This window comes from Meriones unguiculatus, chromosome 8, assembly GCF_030254825.1.
Source record: "Meriones unguiculatus strain TT.TT164.6M chromosome 8, Bangor_MerUng_6.1, whole genome shotgun sequence".
NCBI classification, from domain to species: domain Eukaryota; kingdom Metazoa; phylum Chordata; class Mammalia; order Rodentia; family Muridae; genus Meriones; species Meriones unguiculatus.
This window is the reverse complement of record NC_083356.1, coordinates 62,646,844-62,664,937: the sequence shown is the minus strand read 5'-3', so window position 1 is coordinate 62,664,937 and position 18,094 is coordinate 62,646,844. Positions and strand designations below refer to the sequence as shown.

Here is an 18,094-nt window from a genome sequence, read left to right as displayed (position 1 = left end):
TTTTAATTCCTAGACAGGTCCATCCTCACTCTGAAAGCTGCACTGCACAAACTCATGCAATATACTGTCTTAGCTATCAGACAAATTCATGGCTAAGTGACTATGTTTGTGTAACACTGCAAGTTAATGTTAAATCAGCTAATTGGCAGCAATGTACAGTAGGCCAAAGCAAAAACAGAGTATATGATGACTTCTGTCATTTGCTAGAAAAGCAACTACAATCGCAGTAACATGGCACCTTTGCAACTGTTAGATCCCATTAGCTTCTATGCGTACAAAGGCTAGATGTCTGGTCTCTGCTGGAATAGAAAGTACCAGAAGCAGGGTTAGAAGGAGGCAGGATGAAGCCAGTCTATCTCTTTTAACCACCATCCTATAAATTACTCTATTATGTAAGAAATACTGTTTAAACTTAATGTCTCCATCTGGAAAAATACTAAGAATGAATTTCCTATCATGTTACCCAGTAACAAACTGAGGTATTGGTTTTCACCTCAGCAGGCCAAAACAGTTTAATCTAAATTTATACTGAATAGTGATTCAACTTCAAAGTTTTAAAAGGTGAATATCCACTCATCAAAACTTTCACTGTGCTAGGCAAGTCCGAGATCACTTTACTTTTAATAGATTCTAAAAGAACATGGGCAATATACACAAAATTCATAAAATTTCACGTCTATTTCATGATAGAAGCCATCAAAGCATGAGGAATAAAAACATTTTTATCTGTGTATTCAGAATCACACAAGTTACCTTTACAGTTCAATTTACTATATATAGAAATCATTTGGGTTTTATATTTTCAATTAAACTTTGAACTGAGATTACAATATCATATAAAAAGATTTTACATTAATTATTCTTAAGCATACCAAATTGAAATACATAGGTTTAACTTGTAGATTTATGGCAAACAATCTTCAAATACAATACAGACATTCTTAAGTTTACCTATCATTCACATGTGAGATTAGCAATTCTGGGCTGTTACATCCAACTGCTGGCCTATGCACAAGGCAAAATTGATGATATGCCACACACAGCTCAAGCCTGTACAGTCAAGCCAAGGACTCAAGTTGTACCACCCTTTACGTTTTGGCATTTCTGGACCACAACAATGCATAATACAAAGAAGGTAAGGAACAATTCCTCCTCGTTAGTTCAAAGTTACATTGTAGCTTGGAATTTTGCATAAAACCCCGTATTATTCCTTGGAAAAAAGTCCAAGGGCAACTAGGTGACAATGAGCTGGGGTCTTTAGTTGTTCTTATAATTAATAGAACCCATGATATTCAAGTGGGCATTATTCAAATCAAAAAATATTAAGCACCTACTGGTTTGAGATTGAAATTAGAGATTCATGATCGATTTCTTTCCACCTTGAAATCAAGGTGTAAAAACCAGCTATGTAAGTGCATCCCCTACTTCTCCTATGTAGCACAGGTAGAATTTTCTGTCCATTGGCACCAAAGTGAAGTCACATTTCCTCTTGGGAGACAGGAATTCCACTTGTGAACATAGAGTAAGTTAGGAAAAATGACCCCTGTAAGTTGTCTCATTACTACTGTGATTCTGAGACCTAGGACTAACACACTAGCAATGAATAAAGCAAATTCCTGGCAAAAGTGATGCTAACTCCCTCCCCACCACCACCAAGCTTTAGTACGAAAAGATTTACTAAGTTTGAACAAATGGGAAATAACAAGAAACTAAGGGACTAGGTTCAAAACAGTAACAAAAAAATTTCCAATTTGATACCATTACAAGTGAGAAATTGAAGAAAGTGTGCTTCACCACCCCAAAGCCCTCTAGATTTAAATATCTGTGCGAAGGGGCATCAGGATGCTGGAAATGGACAGACATAGCCCTTCTTTAAGGTTAGGGTTCTGCAGTCCTCTGCAGTCTCTTTCCCCTCCCCACCAAGTTTTCAGTGTTTAATAAAATCTTCTCTATCAGCCAAAAGATTTGTGATTCAAAGATTTACTAAAGTGTACTCTATGCATCCTATCTATACAGAAACACCTATTATTATTACAATTGGTTTATGCAGGATTAACATTTTTGGTGTTAAAATTGTTAAACATCATGCTAACTGCACATCAACTCTCCATAATGAATCTGAACTTCACAATGATTTACCAAACACTTTTACTTAAATTACTAATTAAATAACTAAAAAGTGTATTGAGCCAAACCAAACTAAAATGGACTATAAAGAAAACTAATCCTCAAAAGACCATACACACAACTACTTCAAAACTACCTTTGCTAGTTAGCCCCGTTCCCAAAGTTTAGCCTGAAAAGACAGTAAAATCTACACAAAGTTTTATTGCAATCATACAAGGGTTACATTAGGTCAAACACAACAAATACTATGATGCAATTTTACATTTATTAAACTACAGTTCAAAGCACAAATTTACACATTCTAAATACACTAAACATATCTAATGAAGTCACACTGGTCTTCCACTCACATGTGATATATCTGGGTGAAAGACATCAACTTTACAAGACTTTTAACAGGAATCCTTATTATAAAACTGTGTACTTGTATGTAAACGATTTGATGGGGAACCCAATTAAAGGGCTTCCATCTCCACTAAGTCATCCATTTTGTTGCATATTTTATTTTAAACGCTTAAGGGGTGGGTCGAACTGGTATGTTTAAATCTGGATACGTTATCTAAAATCCCATTACCCCAATGAATTATAGATGAAAGCTGATTTTGTCTGGTCCCAAATAACTACTACTATGAATTTGTTTATAAGAGAATTAACAGAATATAAAGATTGATTGAATTTTTTTCCCCACACTGGAATGTAGACCAGACAAGCTTAACCTGCGACTTCAGATCTAAAGAAGCGTTAATGCCTGTTTAAGCTTCAGTGGTAAAGCTGTCTTCTTGGCTCAGCTGAATGCAAGAGGGTGCAAAGAAGAAGTTTTTCATCATTGCATCTGAAGTAATCCCAGCATCTTGCATCTCATACCTGTATTTAAGAAATAAGCAAAACACAGGATTTCAATACTTATAATACAACACAAATACAATGAAGTGGTAACAAGTAGTCTCCCAGTCCCTCCTAAATCTAGTTCTTGGCTAGGGAGAAGGCTGGTAAAAGTGCTTGCCACCTAAGCCTGACAAATATAATAGACTTAATCCATGTTATAAAGGGGGTTTTTGGTGGCCTGGAAAAATGCCTAATTGCTTAAGAGTACATACTGCTCTGTGAAGGGCAGGGGTTTAACTTCCTATACCCATGAGGTAGATCACAGCAGTCTGGAGTTTTTCCAACTTCAGGGAATTTGACCTCTGTGTGGGAACATCACTCCCATTCCACACTAAGATCACCCCAACTTAGCTCTTCATGCCTGTGTAGCAGCCAATTCCATAGCCAAGACTTATCTACTTTTGTTTGCTTTTTTGAGACAGGGTTTCTCTGTGTAGCCCTGGCCGCCCTCAAACTCACAGAAAGATCCACCTGTCTCTGCCTCCCTGAGTGCTGAGATTACAGGCGTGCACCACTGCACCTGGCTGACTTACCTACTTTTCATGCAAAGGCTGCAAATACATTAAGGAACTATCACTGGGCATGATAAAACCTGCCTTTAATCCCAGCTGATTTAGTACTGGCAGAGGCAGCTGCATCTGTGAGTTCAAGGCCAGCCTGGTATATAGACTGAGTGCCGGACAGTCAGGATTACATTTGTAGAGACCCTTCTCAAACAATACGAAAACAAGAAAAAAGAAAACTATCTGTCATGGTGTGAAATGTTCATTTAAATGATTCTTTTTCTTATTACTTTATATCTGTTTGTTATACAGTGGATTAGCAAATCTAAAATATCCCATCTTCAAATATCCCATCTGCTTTTAAATAAAATCACCTTACCAATCACTGAATGACATCATGTAATAAATAGCTGGCCTCTGAAAATCATTAAAAGCAGATGGTTCGTGGAAAGAATCTGCTCCCATGTTATCAAAGATAAGCCAATCTCCCACATTCAGCTCAGGAAGAAGACAGCTTTCCACAATTTGATCAAGCTCATCACAGGATGGACCCCAAAGGCTGCTTGTAAACAGAGGCTCATCTTCCTTGTATTTCTGTAGAAAAAGAAAATTTATCAAATTCTTTAAGGTACTGAATGTGAGTAAAAAAGCAACCTCATTTTCTCAGATCTCATACACCTGTGGGAGATTGGGGGTGAGGCATAAGTCTCAAATGTTACTATGAACTCCATAACAAAAAAATAAACCGAAGAGACAAGAACATGAGTCCTAGAAACACTCAAGTGAGCTTTAAGGAGGCAGGATTCCTGGTGACTGAATCCATCATGAGAATGGACTCTGAGCTGTACAATGTCCCTACATAAGTGTATTTGCATTGCATTACAAAAATGTAAATTACATGTAGTTCTCTGTGTAGGTGTATGTATATTTGTGTGTGTGTTTAGGAGCGCATGACTAAAGGTCAGAGGACAACTTGCATGAGCTCAATTTGGTTGCCATGTGGGGCCCATGGCCACTAAACCAACTAGCAGACTTGTTTTTATTTTGCTTTTAAACTGCCAAATATGTTTTGGAAAAACAAACATATAAACTTGCCTTGTGAACCTCTGGAATGGTATTTAAGTCCTCAGAAAGTTTACTTGCAAAAGAACCATAAACACCATCATTCATGTAATACACGAAGGCTGGTTCATCACTCCCATTTTTTTCTACTGAAATAAAAGGAAGGTGAATTTAAAACACAACAAAATAAACACACCTAACTCAACATACGGGAATCCTACTCTCCTTGGGTTTTAAATTCTACTCTCCAGAAAAACAAGCCAGGATGGCTTCATGGAGAAAACGACTGAATCCAGTACTGAGACTAGGAAAGAAAAATGGGTCCAAAACACCTTTTATGTACCAGAGTCCTATTGTTATGGAATCCCAGCATTTCACACAAGATACTTAGCTACAACACACACTTCCTAGCTAGCCTGTGCTTCAAGAGTCGAGAACCAGTGTTTAAATAAATAAAAGCAAAACCTAGAAGGCTAGAAAGATGGCTCTGCGGTTGATAGCATGAGGACCTAAGTTCAATTCCTATCACCCTTGGTAAGCACTCCAGTTCCAAGGGAACCCACACCTCTAGTCTCTTAGGCACCTATACTCACTTTCACAAGCATATAAACCACACACATACACATGAGATTCAAAATCTTAAAACAGAAAGAACAAAAACCAGTCAAGAACCCATCACCTAGGGTTGATGGGTTGATCACCTATGCCCAAATACAACACCACCAGTATTAGAACTGACCATTAGCACACCTTCCTAATGATACACAAATACTGTCTCCAAAAATAAAAACAAAAACAAAAAAAACAAAAAACCCACACATGTGTAACGTGGTCCTAGACTGAATTATAACTAACAACAACAAAAAACAAACCCAAACAAACAAAAAAACAGTAAAGAACACTAGTGGGAAAGCCAATTTTTCTAAAGGACTAAAGGCTATTTCTGTAGTGAAAAAATAATTGATCTTATTAATATAAACCATATTTCTACAATGACACAGGGCAGTTTTTGTTGGTTTGACTTGAGGATGAATTTAAACACTTCTGGCCCTATAGCAAAGTATGAGGTACATTCTCCATCTGAGACAAGAGGAATGTAATGGCAGCACAATGAAATAATGGCTTTTAGGGTGAAAAATCACAAAGCAAAGTTTTATGTAAAATACGAGATACAAACTTTATAACTTACCTCCAGAGGAAAATTTATCAGTCTCAACAACTTTCTTAGCAATAATATTAACTGCAAGTGTAAATGCAGACGATACATAGTAGCTTCCAGGTTCTGAAATTATCTGAATGCCAGATCCTTCAGGGAAGTAAATATCCAACAGAGGACTGATAACATGATTAACCTATGGGTTTTAAATTATAGGTTTAAGTTTCAATACTGGATTATAGAATTCCAGGTTGAATACCTACTAAAGTTCCCTAAGAAAACTAAGCAATTTCAATTAGAGCAACAAGCTTAGCTACTCAGCAGATATCTTCAATTAACAAGCTTATATGGTAATAATCACAATGCATTAAATAAAAAAAACAAGCAAACAAACATTACTTTTAATACTGAATTGATTGGTACCAACAGGAGTAAAATTTCAATTCCTAACTTCTACACATTGCAGAAAGGCAGGAGGTACATGCCACTAAGTTGGGAGTTCATATGTGACTACAATTCAGACATTAACTTTTGTGAGCTCTGGGTTCATCAGCTCAGTAGTAGAACACTTGCCTAGCTTGTGACTAAACCTGATGCTTAGCACATCACATCAATAAATCAACAAGTGAGTGACTGACTACCTTGTGATTTGACAGGGTTCATAGAACTTCAAACTCTAAACTAGGTCTAGTTTCCTGCTCATTTTCTTAGAAATTTTAAGATGGGTGTTATAGGCTCTAGTTTATGCCATTATAAAAACTCTGGTCTATGTACCTACTAACTATGTAGCAAAGATAGCAGATTATCCCTATAAATACAACCAACCTCTGAAAGAAATTTACCTCTTCCAACTGAATTTCAGTTCCTGTGAAGCCTCCACCGATGTCTAACATGTTCATTGTAAAACCAAATTCTCCCTAGAGGAAAACAAAACAAAACATACACAAATAAAAAACAAAGTCCTAGTTAGGTAAGTATTTCTGACCTTTTTTTGTTGTTTAGTCCACGGCCCGCTTTACACCTATTTTCCAGATACAGTCTTTCAGACAAGGCTGGCCTCAAACGTACCCTCTTGCCCCCACCTCCTGAATACTCAAATTACTAGCAGATGCCTGTTATCAAAACACAACTTCTTTGGTTTTTACTAACAGGAAGAGATTGAGTTTGAGGCCAGCCTGGTCTACAGAGGACAGCCAGGGAGGGCTACACAGAGAAACGCTGTCTGGAAAAACAAAAAAAATATAATAATCAGGTATGTAGGACTGGACAAAAGGCTCAGCAGTTAAGAGCACTTGCTATTCTTGCCGAAGACCTGGGTTCAGTTCCCAGCTTAAACAATTTTTAATGTCAGTTCCACAAGTTCTGTGAACACCAGGCATACACAGGGTGTGTGTGTGTGTGTGTGTGTGTGTGTGGTGTATATATACATGCAAGCAACACAATAAAATCTAAAAAAAAAAATTAAATCATGTGTGTTCTATACCAATTTTAAACAGCAATTAATTCACACTAGTTGAAAACAATTCTGAAATGAATCAACACCCTGGTTTAAAATAGAATAAAGAACTTACAGCCATATCAAAAACACAACGAGCGTCAGACAGGGCATGTACATAAACTTGATATTCTTTGCAAGCACTTGAAACATGAAATCTGAAAGAAATAAAGTAGTACGTAATTTAAAAAAAGCATGGCTTTGAAGCACTCCGTGTTATTCCTTTCAATTTTTCAGTATGATGATCCTATTGAGGGCACTTTTTAACCTTACCAAACATTTGGTACAAGAGTAGAATCTAATTATGCAAGTTACACTGCAATGGTCCAACAAAACTGTAACTCTATAAACACCACCACTAAGTATCAGTTACTGTGCTGGCTAGGTATTTATTTTATTTAACTTGATGCAAAGTAGTTCCCTAAGAAAAAAAGAACCTCACCAAGAAACTGCCTCCATCAGTGGGCTATGTGCACTGTGTGTGGGACACACTCTCAATGATGTGAGCCCAGCCCACTGTGACAAATGACCCCTATATACACTGACAGTTTAAGAAGGTACGCTGAGCAAGCCACACAGAGTAAGCCAGGAGGCATTCATCTGTGCTCTCTGCTTCAGTTCTTGCATCCTGGTTCCTGCCCCCAGTTCTACCTTGGCTTTGTGTGATGGACCTGTAAGCCAAATAAACCCTTTCCTCCTCAACTGTTTATCAGCAACAGAAAGCTGACACAGAATAGTCAGAGTTCATGGATATAAAACATGACTTGCCTTTTATGTATATGACAAAGTAGCATGCACCATCAATCAAATGGCATCACAAACTCTGTCATTTGAACACTAATCACCTATGCTAGTTTTAGACAAGCTGGGCTAGACAGCGAGATCATGTCCTAAACTAAAACACAATGAAACCACCTATTTTCTTTTTTAAATACTATATATGAGTGCTCTGTCTTCATGCACACTACAAGACGGAATCAGATCCCATTACAGATCCCATGTGGTTGCTGGGAATTGAACTCAGGACCTCTGAAAGAACAGCCAGTACTCCTAACTGCAGAGCCATCTCTCCAGCACCAAACCACCCATTTGAGACTTTGTTTTTTCATATTAAAAAAAAAAAAAGGTAAGATGAACCCCCCCCCCACTCCCATTTTTTGAAGACAAGGTCTCATGTAGACAGACTTAGCCTTAAACTTAAAATTCTCTTCCTATCTCTAATCCCTAAGTGCTGGGACTGTAGGCACCATCATACCTGGCTTCAAAGGTTGACTTACTAAAGTGCCACTGAGGGATTAAGGGGAAAAAAATCATTAGAAACAGAAACAAAAGGATACCTACACCTTACAGGTTGAATGCCATTTAAAAAAGTATTTGAATCAAGAGCAAATTCCTCCTACCTCCTATTTAAATTAAAAGATGATTTGGCTAGTGGTACACAATCAACAATCCCAGCACTTAGAAAATAAGGCAGACTTTCAGGTTCAGTCCAAACAGAGCTACAAAGCAAGACTGTCTCAAGAAACCGGGGGTGGTGGGGGGAACAGAAGATTGTGTAGAGCCAGGGCTGGATTGTAGCAATAAAGAAAGGCCTCTGAGCTCAATGCCTAGCATGGTAAAACCAAAACCAAGAGATTTAATTACCATACACTATCTTATCAGTAATAGGAGGAAGGAGACATAACTTGACTAAGTAGTCTGAGGAAGACACGCTTGGTGAGGTGGCGCACACCCTTTAACACCAGCATTCAGGAGGCAAAGGCAAGTAGTTCTTTCTGAGTTTGAAGACTCACTGGCTTACACACCTGCAGTTTAGCTTCAAGACTACATGGAGAGATACTGTCTTAAAAAGAGGAAAGATATTCTTCTCTGTACTAAAAACATATCATAAAATACTCACTTAACCCCAATTATTTGGACATCAAGTTCCTTGGCACATTCCAAAAGATGCCTACAGTTCTTCAGTGTAGTGCCAAACTTCATGCTCCCATCTTCACCTCCAATATTATCTTCTGTTGCAATATGTAGTAAGACCCTAAGAGAAGGGGAGATGATTGGGGCAGAGTTGGTTTACATCATCATCAGCACATGTGAAGCCTGAAGATTGTAGGAAGTGTGTTGATTATGTTGCCAGTGTTCCCAAATCCAGCGATGGATGAATCAAGTGAACCTAATGAAAAACAATCCTGTATAGAGAAAAAACTAGCAATTAGGGCCTAAGGCATGGAGCTTGCAAGGATGGAATTCTGGAAAAATGCAGCAAGTTAAAGCTCTGTTGCAGCAGCAAGAGTGTCAGTTGGGCTCTGTAATGAGAGATGACATACTTCCAAACGAAGTCCTCCAGTCCAGGAACCCACCAACAAAGACTACGTTTAACAGCAATGCCATCAACATTGTTCAACAAAATAGTAAGGGTTTTAAAAATTATCAAAGTCCCTAGATCTGTCTAGCCAGCTAATCCTTAACAAACTAGGACGTTTTAGTCATTGTATGAGTATCTCAACACCATCCCTGATTCTACTGATTTCTTTTGAAATCTTTGTCAAGTAAGATAAAATAACTAAGACTACCAAACATTATCAGGAGTTAAGTAATAACCAGCTGCTAAGAAGCTACAAATGCATAGATGCTATTTATAAAACTTTTCCTATTGAGTCTTGATGAATGACTCGATCAGAAAGCAAGATTTGATGTATTTTTTTCTGTACAGTTATAACCAACTATCAAATAATTCTTACTAAGCCAGAGTTGGTCTGTCTTCTAAAGATTAAAGGGTGTATCTTTTTCAGAACAAGTGTTTATAATTTTTTTCCCAAATACCTTTATCCAAAGGTTTTCAAGGCATTTTACACCAGTAAAACCACCAAGTTAGAACAGTGGTTCTCAACCTTCCTAATGCTGACTCTTCAAATAGTTGCTCATGCTGTGGTGACCCAACCATAAAATTATTTTTGTTGCTATTCATAACTGTAATTTTGCTTTTGTAATATGTGTTTTCCAATGGTCCTAGGCAATCCCTATGAAGGACTGTCTGACCCCCAAAGGTTGAGAACCAGCAGTTGAGAAATGCTGAGTCAGACAAAGATACATAAACTCTTAGGAACATACATACACAGACCTATGACCTTAATTTGATGATCACATCAAATTTTCTTCCAGGCTCTAATAATTCATATCCTAGAATGCTTCATTCCATCTCAATTCCATAAAAAGGATCAAAAGTAGGCATAAAATAAACTGCTGTCAGCCTAAGTAATATTAAGTTACATTGCACACCACTGGCCCTGCCATCGCTCCCTGCTCTAGCTTGACAAACACTAATTAGCAACAGTATACTTAGGTGTACACTTACTTGGCATTTGGGTGATTCCTTGCAATTTTCTTTAATTCAATTTCATTGTCACATGTCATGATATTTACTCCAACTTTTGCTGCATACTTTATCTGAGACACTTGCTTACAAGGACTTGTATAAATGATGTTTTCTGGTGATACACCCAATTCTTGCACTAGAGCCATTTCATTCTGTAAAAGAATTAATGCTATCATTTAGCATTAAAATTTTAATTACTTTTGAGTACCTTATTCTCCCCCCTGCCAATTCAGAGGACTGAACCCAGGACCACATGCCTTGTAAACAGGTTCATAAATTGTTTACCTTTGTGTTAAACCAATATAATGTTACAGAATTTACAATTTGGTAAAAACTTCCCTACTATGATTTTAATGCCCTGAACCTACATGGTAGAACAAATACCCCCCCCCCAAGAGCTGTCCTGACTTCCACAGGTGCACACAGAACTTTGTTGGAATCCAACAAAATTTAAAAAACAAACAAAAATTTTTTTAATATTTATTATTTATACAGTATTCCGCCCAGATTCTGGCCTACAGGCCAGAAGAGGGCACCAGATCTTATTATAGATGGCTATGAGACACCATGTGGGTGCTGGGAATTGAACTCAGGACCTCTGGAAGAACAGCCAGTGCTCTTAACCTCTGAGCCATCTCTCCAGCCCTAAATGCAAAATTTTAATTATGTCTTTATGTGTGTGGTTGCGTTCTCTCTCTCTCTCATGACAAGTAGAGGTGTCCTCAGAAACCAGATACACTGGATCCCCCTGGAGCTAGAGTTATAGGTAGTTGTTAGCTGCTGGATGTGGGTGCTGAGAATCAAATTCAGGTTTTTCTGTGCACAAGCAGTATGTGCTCTTAACTGCTGAGCCACTTCCTCCAACTCTGCCAAAACCTGTTAACAGGAACAATCTCACACTTCACAAGTATTTACTGGATCTCAGCAGAGGGTCTGAGATGTAGCTCGGTTGTAATGAAGTGCTGTGCACTTAATAGCCCTGGGCTCCATTCACAGAACAAACTGGGTGTGGCAATCCGAATCTGTCCCTAGCACCTGGGAGGGAGAGGCAAAAGGATCAGAAATTCAAAGCCATCTTCAGCTACATAGGGAGTTTTAAGACCAGCTTGAGCTAGAGATCCTGTTTCAAAAGAAAAGTGAGAAGAGAAAAAGAGATGATAGACTAAGAATAAAGAAATTTGGTTTTGAAAGAGGGTTTTATGTATGTCAGGTTGGCTCAAAATCATTGTGTTGCTAAAACTAGCCTTGACTTCCTGATCCTCCTGCATCCACATCTCCAAAATGATGGAACCAAAGGAATAAACTATCACAGCCAACTATAAAGAACACTGCTACTCTAGCACTCACTACTTACATGGAAGCTTACAATCATCCATAACTATAGTTGTAGCCGGGCTCAGTGGCACATGCCTGTAATCCCAGAACTTGAGGAGGTGGAGGCAGGAGAATCTCTGTGAATTTGAGACCAGCCTGGTCTGATCTACAAATTGAGTGTAGGACAGCTAAGGCTACACACAGAGAAACCTTGTCTCAGGGGGAAACAAAACAAAACAAAACAAAACACCCCTCCAGTTCTGGTCTCTGCTGGTAGCAAGCAATAAAAATAAAAAATAAAAAATAAAGGTTTTTGATTTTTAAGAAAAAGTTTCTCCAAAGTTCAAAGTGTAACATCCCTTTTATCAATATACTTGAAAAACTGAGACTAACTGGGCACAGTCACGCATGCCTTTAATCCTAGCACTCAGAGAGGCAGAGGCAGGTGGAGCTCTGTGAATTCAAGGCCAGCTTAAGTCTACAGAGCGAGCAGGACAGCCAAGGCTACACATAGAAGCCCTCTCTCAAAACAACACCACAACAAACAAACAAGAAAAATTACTATTCTTTCCCCAGCTGGACTACATTTAGTTATTTTAAAAGCCAAATATCAACCTTTTTGCGTTTCCTACGTTGAGTGTAGCTGCGAGGCAGTGATTTCAAAATGCTGCTATTGGTGGAAAAGAGAAATACTTACTTTGCTGGAACAAGCAAATCCAGTTCCAAGAGCTGCCAAGATCTCCAGAACAGCTGGAGTGGAGTTGCACTTCACCGTGTAAAACGGCTTTATCTGAGCCGCCACGCTCTGCCACTGGCTGTGCTTCCTCACGATCTTCCCAAGATCCCCCACAAAAAACGCGCTTTTCCCTGTCTATTGAGGATGGTGAAAGAGAAAAGATCAAAAATCACTGAAAGAGGGGATGTGGAAAAAGAGTATTCCACCATACCCACGGTGCTTGTTAAGGGTGCAGGACAAAGCTTCACTAAATATGCGATGATGTTAAATGTTAAATAGAATGAAGTAGTATTTCTATCTGACCCTTGAAAAGCAACTTAAGAGTTGGGTTAAGAGCTTCCTAACAATATGATATGAACAGCTTTTGTTTTCAGGGATTTCTAGCATCATCAAGTGCTACTCGCCCTCAAAACCCTGATAACAAAGTAGAGAAATAGGGAAATTTTGTTAGGTAAATTTTGCTTGGTTATATTTGTATATTAAAGTCAAGATACTTTTTCTGAGAAATAGAACTCTTCAACACAGAACAAAGAAATCTGGCTTTTACATAGAAACAAAACCCGCCATGCTACTCACAGAAGTAAATGTAAACAATTTTACAATAAAATGAAAATAAATGACTTAAAGTAGCAATAAGTATAGAGTTAGTTCTGGGGAAGTTTCCTGGTATAGTACGTAGTTACCCAGAATAAGTGATCAAATTCTATCAACATACACAGGTAAACACAAAACTGCAGAAGTTAACTGGACCACGTTCTTTTACCAGGTCAGGGTCTGAGAAACATAACCAACCACTTGGTTTGAAGTTTGAAAAATTATCAAACACACACGTACTTGAATACGATGGGACACTTTCAGTGTGTGTTCACAAAACCATTGTACTGGGATAATATGATGGCACACTTACCAAGGTATGTTCATAAACATAGTTATCAATAACATTTCCAAGGTTTGTTCCTTCATCCAACAGGCCAACGGAGTAGTTTGCATCGTCAATAAATCCTTTCATCTCAGCCGTATTCCACAAAGCCGAAAGTCATAAACCAGGAGAACAAGAGACGGGCCACCAAGCCTATGTCTGGGTCCTTAGAATATGCAACAAACTGTAAAAACATAATTTAGATCAACATCTGCATTATTTCAGTATTTCAGTATTGAATGCGTCACTAAAATTATCAAGTATTTAATCCTGTGAAGAACTGATGTGATCACTAAACACTGTAGAGACACTGGTCTTTTACTACTATTTTAAGAGTAAATTAAATGAGGTGGTGGGGAGATGGCTTAGTCAGTGATGCGCCTGCTATGGAAGCATGAGGACCTGAGTTTGTAACTCCAGTACCCTCACTGAAAAGTCCCGTGTGACAATGGATACGTGTAACCCTAAAGATGCGGAAGCAGTCAATCTAGCTGACGGAAAAGTAAGGGTGAGATGGACAGTGACTGAGTAAGACACCCAGTATTGACCTCTGATCTGTACAGCCACACATGTCTACACAAACAAGCCAAGTATACAGGCATATAATCCCAGCACTCCCAGCATAGGAGGATCAAGAGTTCAAGGCTATTTAAATTCCTAGTTCCCAAATTATCATACAAACTCACTCAGGTGAAGAATTTAAAGCGTTCACTGTAAGGGAAGCATGTATACTTGTAGCCATGGTGAGTCCCAGGATAGCCATTTGTGTAGAGACCATGTCTCAAACAAACAAAGTACAGATACCTGTATTTTAACAAAATTCTAGATAGTTGGGCTTGGTAATTTATGCTAATAATCCTAGTACTTGGGAGGACAAGTAAGAGATTACCATGGGTTTGAGGCTAGCCTAGATTGTACAAAATGAGACACTTTCAAACATATGTGCGTGCACACACAAACACCTCGATTAGGTGAAGGAAGGGACAGGTGAGAGACAATCTGCAGCTATCTAGGTCTTAACTTCAAGTTAAAATGTGGGTTACTTACAAGGTTATGACTTGGTGAAATTATTTAATAGGCAACACCCCATTTTCATTATTGGCATTTAATAATGTCTAGAAATGATCATTTTAGTAACTCCCCCAAACAGTAGTTTAACTGGGTGCTATGGCAAGCACCTTTTACCCCAACACTTTAAGAAGTAGCAGCACAATTCTTAAATTAAAGAACCTGAGAGGCAAGAACACTCCTGCTAGGTTGAAGCCAGGTAGAAGCACACAGCAGGTTTTCAGTTGGCCAGAGATACAGAGTAAGACGCTGCCTTTTGTTTTCATAAAACAAACGAGTCATAATTGATATAAGCCAGGTACTGTATATGAACTTATATGTAATTTAAAAACTTTTTGAGAGGCAGAATCTAGCTATATTATATAGCCTAGGCTAGACCCAATTTTTTTTAAACTTATTTATTATTTAAACAGCATTTTACTTGCATGTGTGCCTGCATACCAGAAAAGGGCAGCAGATCTCACTATAGATGGTTATGAGCCACCATGTGGTTGCTGGGAATTGAACTCAGGACCTTTAGAAGAACAGACAGTGCTCTTAACCTCTGAGCCATCTCTCTAGCCCCTAGACCCAAATTTAAATTTCAGGATAAACCCCTTCCCAACTCAATCAAGCAAATAAACCTTCATTATTCTTCTGGGTTCAGGAAACAACTTTATGTAGCTGCATCCCTGATGTAATAGCTGGAACTTTTTCACTGTCCTTAGAAAACATCAACATCAACATGGCATCGATTCCTGCCTCCCCTAAAACTGCCACTTTTCAATGTTCCTGTTCCCCTGGCCTACCTTCCACTGACAGATGTAGCCGCACACACACAGGCCCTTTCCACAGGAAAAACAAATCTTAAGTGTATACTATTCAGAATTTCTACTCTCCTTTGTTGATGTTTAAGTGCTGACCTGCTTCCTCCTGGCACTGAAAATCCTATCTATACAAGAATTCAAGGAAGTGCCAGAAGATCACTGTCCAACGGATTACAATAAATTAGTGTTTAAGAAATCTGTCTACCTGCAATTTATCATCAAGAACATGAAACATTCAGCTAGACTGAGCTATGCAATAACCCTCCCCTAAGAGAGTGGTCTAGCTATGCCACATCAAGTAATGTTTATGGTTTTAAATGCCTGTGGCTCTGAATGAAGCCAAAGTAAGAATATTTCCATGCAATGACTAGAATTTCCTTTGTCCCTAGTTATAAAGCTAAAAGCTTCATGTCTTGTATAATTTAACTATTTGGGATCCATTTTACTCCTTCATGGGACAGATGCAAAAAGACATTAAAACTGAGATAAAAACGTGGATAGTGTTTCTCAGGTGCTTGGCTCCTTTCGTGACTCCACCCCATCCACCCATTTTAGAGACCACCTTCGGTGATGGCCCTTTATCCTGAAGGTATACTCCATCATTTCAATAGTTCCTAAGCAGCATCAGCTTTTTGGCTAGATCAAAAATTAACAATAAACTGCAGTATTGCTGAAATTTCATCAAACACAAATAGCATTCAGTTTTAACTTGGAAGGCACTAACATTCATTACCAAGAGAGCTACATTCAGTTCAGTAAATAAAATCTCATGTTACGGTAGAGGCTAAAAACTGAGGGTGTTCTTTTATCCAAGGAGTTTGTCTGTGTACGACCCTCCTTATACAGCGGAGATTAATCACAGCCTAGATAGTCTCTAAAGGATGCTATACTAGGATTGGAATTTAGAATAGATACTATTTAAATAGTTTGACTAGAACTAGTCCAGCTAGAACATCAATTTTAGGGATATAATCAACCAGGCACTAAACGTAATAGAATGAAAGTAGGCCATCAAAAAGATGAACACCAAGGTAAATATTAGAAAGAGCAGAGGTAAGGAACTTCCAAGTAAGTTTTACCTCATTTGACTGAGGTAAGCTGAACATGATGTCATTAAGTGTTTACTCCCAGCACTCAGGAGGCAGAGGCAAGTGTTTCTTTAAGTCTGAGGCCAGCCTAGTGGTCTATAATGGGAGTTCCAGGAACATCATGGCTGTTAGACAGAAAAACACTTTTGTCTTGAAAAACAAAACAAAACAAACAAAAACAAAAAAGGGGGATCGCTGTTGGTCTGGCAGAGCTAGGCTTATTTACCAGGCACCCACATGGTGGCTCACAACCATCCTTTCAAAAGCTCTAATGCCCTCCTTGACCTCTAGAGGAATAAGGCACACACATACACTCAAGCAAAACTCATACACACAAACCAATCTTTTAAAAATGTAACCAAGATCTTTAGCCTAGCCAAGTTTGGTAAGATTACATGTATGCAATTGCGGTACTCCAGAGAACAAGACAGGATTTAAAAGTTGAAATAATCCTAATCTTAATTTAGTTCATAAATCTCATTGTGTGTGTGTGTAAGTAACTATGCAGTATCATTACTTGGGTCTCCTGGGTTGGAACCACAACCAACTACAAAAGCTCTGGCTTTTAAAGATAGGACAGAAGAGCCTCTATTTACCATGGCTAATAGATATATATATAATTCCTTTGATCCCAGTACTTTCAAAAACATCAGGCTCTCTGGATGATTTTACTTGGCCAATACCATATTCTCCAAAGCCTTTTCTAGAGTAATGGCATGGGTCAACTCAAGAATTTGTAACATATTTGCAACAATGTATACCCATGTTAGTAAACATATGCAATTGTTAACCACTGCCATACACTAATTTTTCTCATCTTTTTAACAATCAAACTCCAACCTCACTCCAATCAAACAATTACTTTTTAAAATTTCAATTATTAACTGATTAGACCAAAACAGACAAGGAAAGGTACTGTTGATGGACTAAAAAGTGTCCTAATATGAACAAAGCATTCCCTGGCTCTAAAGAAAGGCCCACCTAGGGTCCACTCATCTGTAAGATGCAACTGCTACATCAGAAGCCAACCACAGGCAACCCTGGCTGCCTGACACAGGGCTGTTGGAAGGATGGTACGTTTGCACAGCTTTAATCCTGGCACTGGGGAGACAGAGGCAACCTGATCCCTGTGTGTCCAAGAGCAGCCTAATCTATCCAAGGGAAACCCTGTCTCAATAAAGTGAAATAATTCTGATTATCATACATACTCATTCCCAAACCATATGTAAATGTAGTACATGGTATTTGATTTCTTTACACTGAGAACCACAATAAAATAACTAAGATCAATGCTATAGATGCTTTGATGTATTTATTATCCTCATTTCTGAGATCCCTACAAATTATAAGCTCACACCAGTCTCAGCACAATAAATTTATGGTTTTTGGTTTTGCAGCCTGGGATCAAACCCAATACCCTACATGACCCTAGCCACAGTGGAAGGTTCTTAAACTTAAGAGATGGTAATACAACAAACTCCCTGTAGGTATCAAGTCTATCTCCTAGGAGATTGGGCTGTAGATCAGTTAATGAAGTACCCAGCACAGTAAGCACCAGGTCC

At 38.4% G+C, this 18,094-nt stretch overlaps 1 protein-coding gene across 4 annotated transcripts in view; it reads right to left on the bottom strand.

The window, feature by feature from the left end:
- Window positions 1–602: 602 nt before the first annotated feature.
- The window catches only part of Azin1 (antizyme inhibitor 1), a 30,759-nt gene continuing 13,267 nt past the window's right edge, over window positions 603–18,094 (bottom strand). For 3 of the 4 annotated variants that reach the window (XM_060389576.1, XM_021650956.2, XM_021650955.2), the window contains 10 exons: window positions 13,559–13,754; window positions 12,613–12,786; window positions 10,581–10,753; window positions 9,129–9,263; window positions 7,305–7,386; window positions 6,576–6,650; window positions 5,767–5,929; window positions 4,611–4,726; window positions 3,895–4,109; window positions 603–2,991 (listed from right to left, as the gene is read on the bottom strand). In XM_060389576.1, the coding sequence (XP_060245559.1) occupies window positions 2,880–2,991; window positions 3,895–4,109; window positions 4,611–4,726; window positions 5,767–5,929; window positions 6,576–6,650; window positions 7,305–7,386; window positions 9,129–9,263; window positions 10,581–10,753; window positions 12,613–12,786; window positions 13,559–13,660 (1,347 nt within the window). In that variant the 5' untranslated portion in view covers window positions 13,661–13,754 and the 3' untranslated portion in view covers window positions 603–2,879. The remainder of the gene's footprint in view (window positions 2,992–3,894; window positions 4,110–4,610; window positions 4,727–5,766; window positions 5,930–6,575; window positions 6,651–7,304; window positions 7,387–9,128; window positions 9,264–10,580; window positions 10,754–12,612; window positions 12,787–13,558; window positions 13,755–18,094) is intronic. The other variant, XM_021650958.2, reaches the window with a different exon arrangement.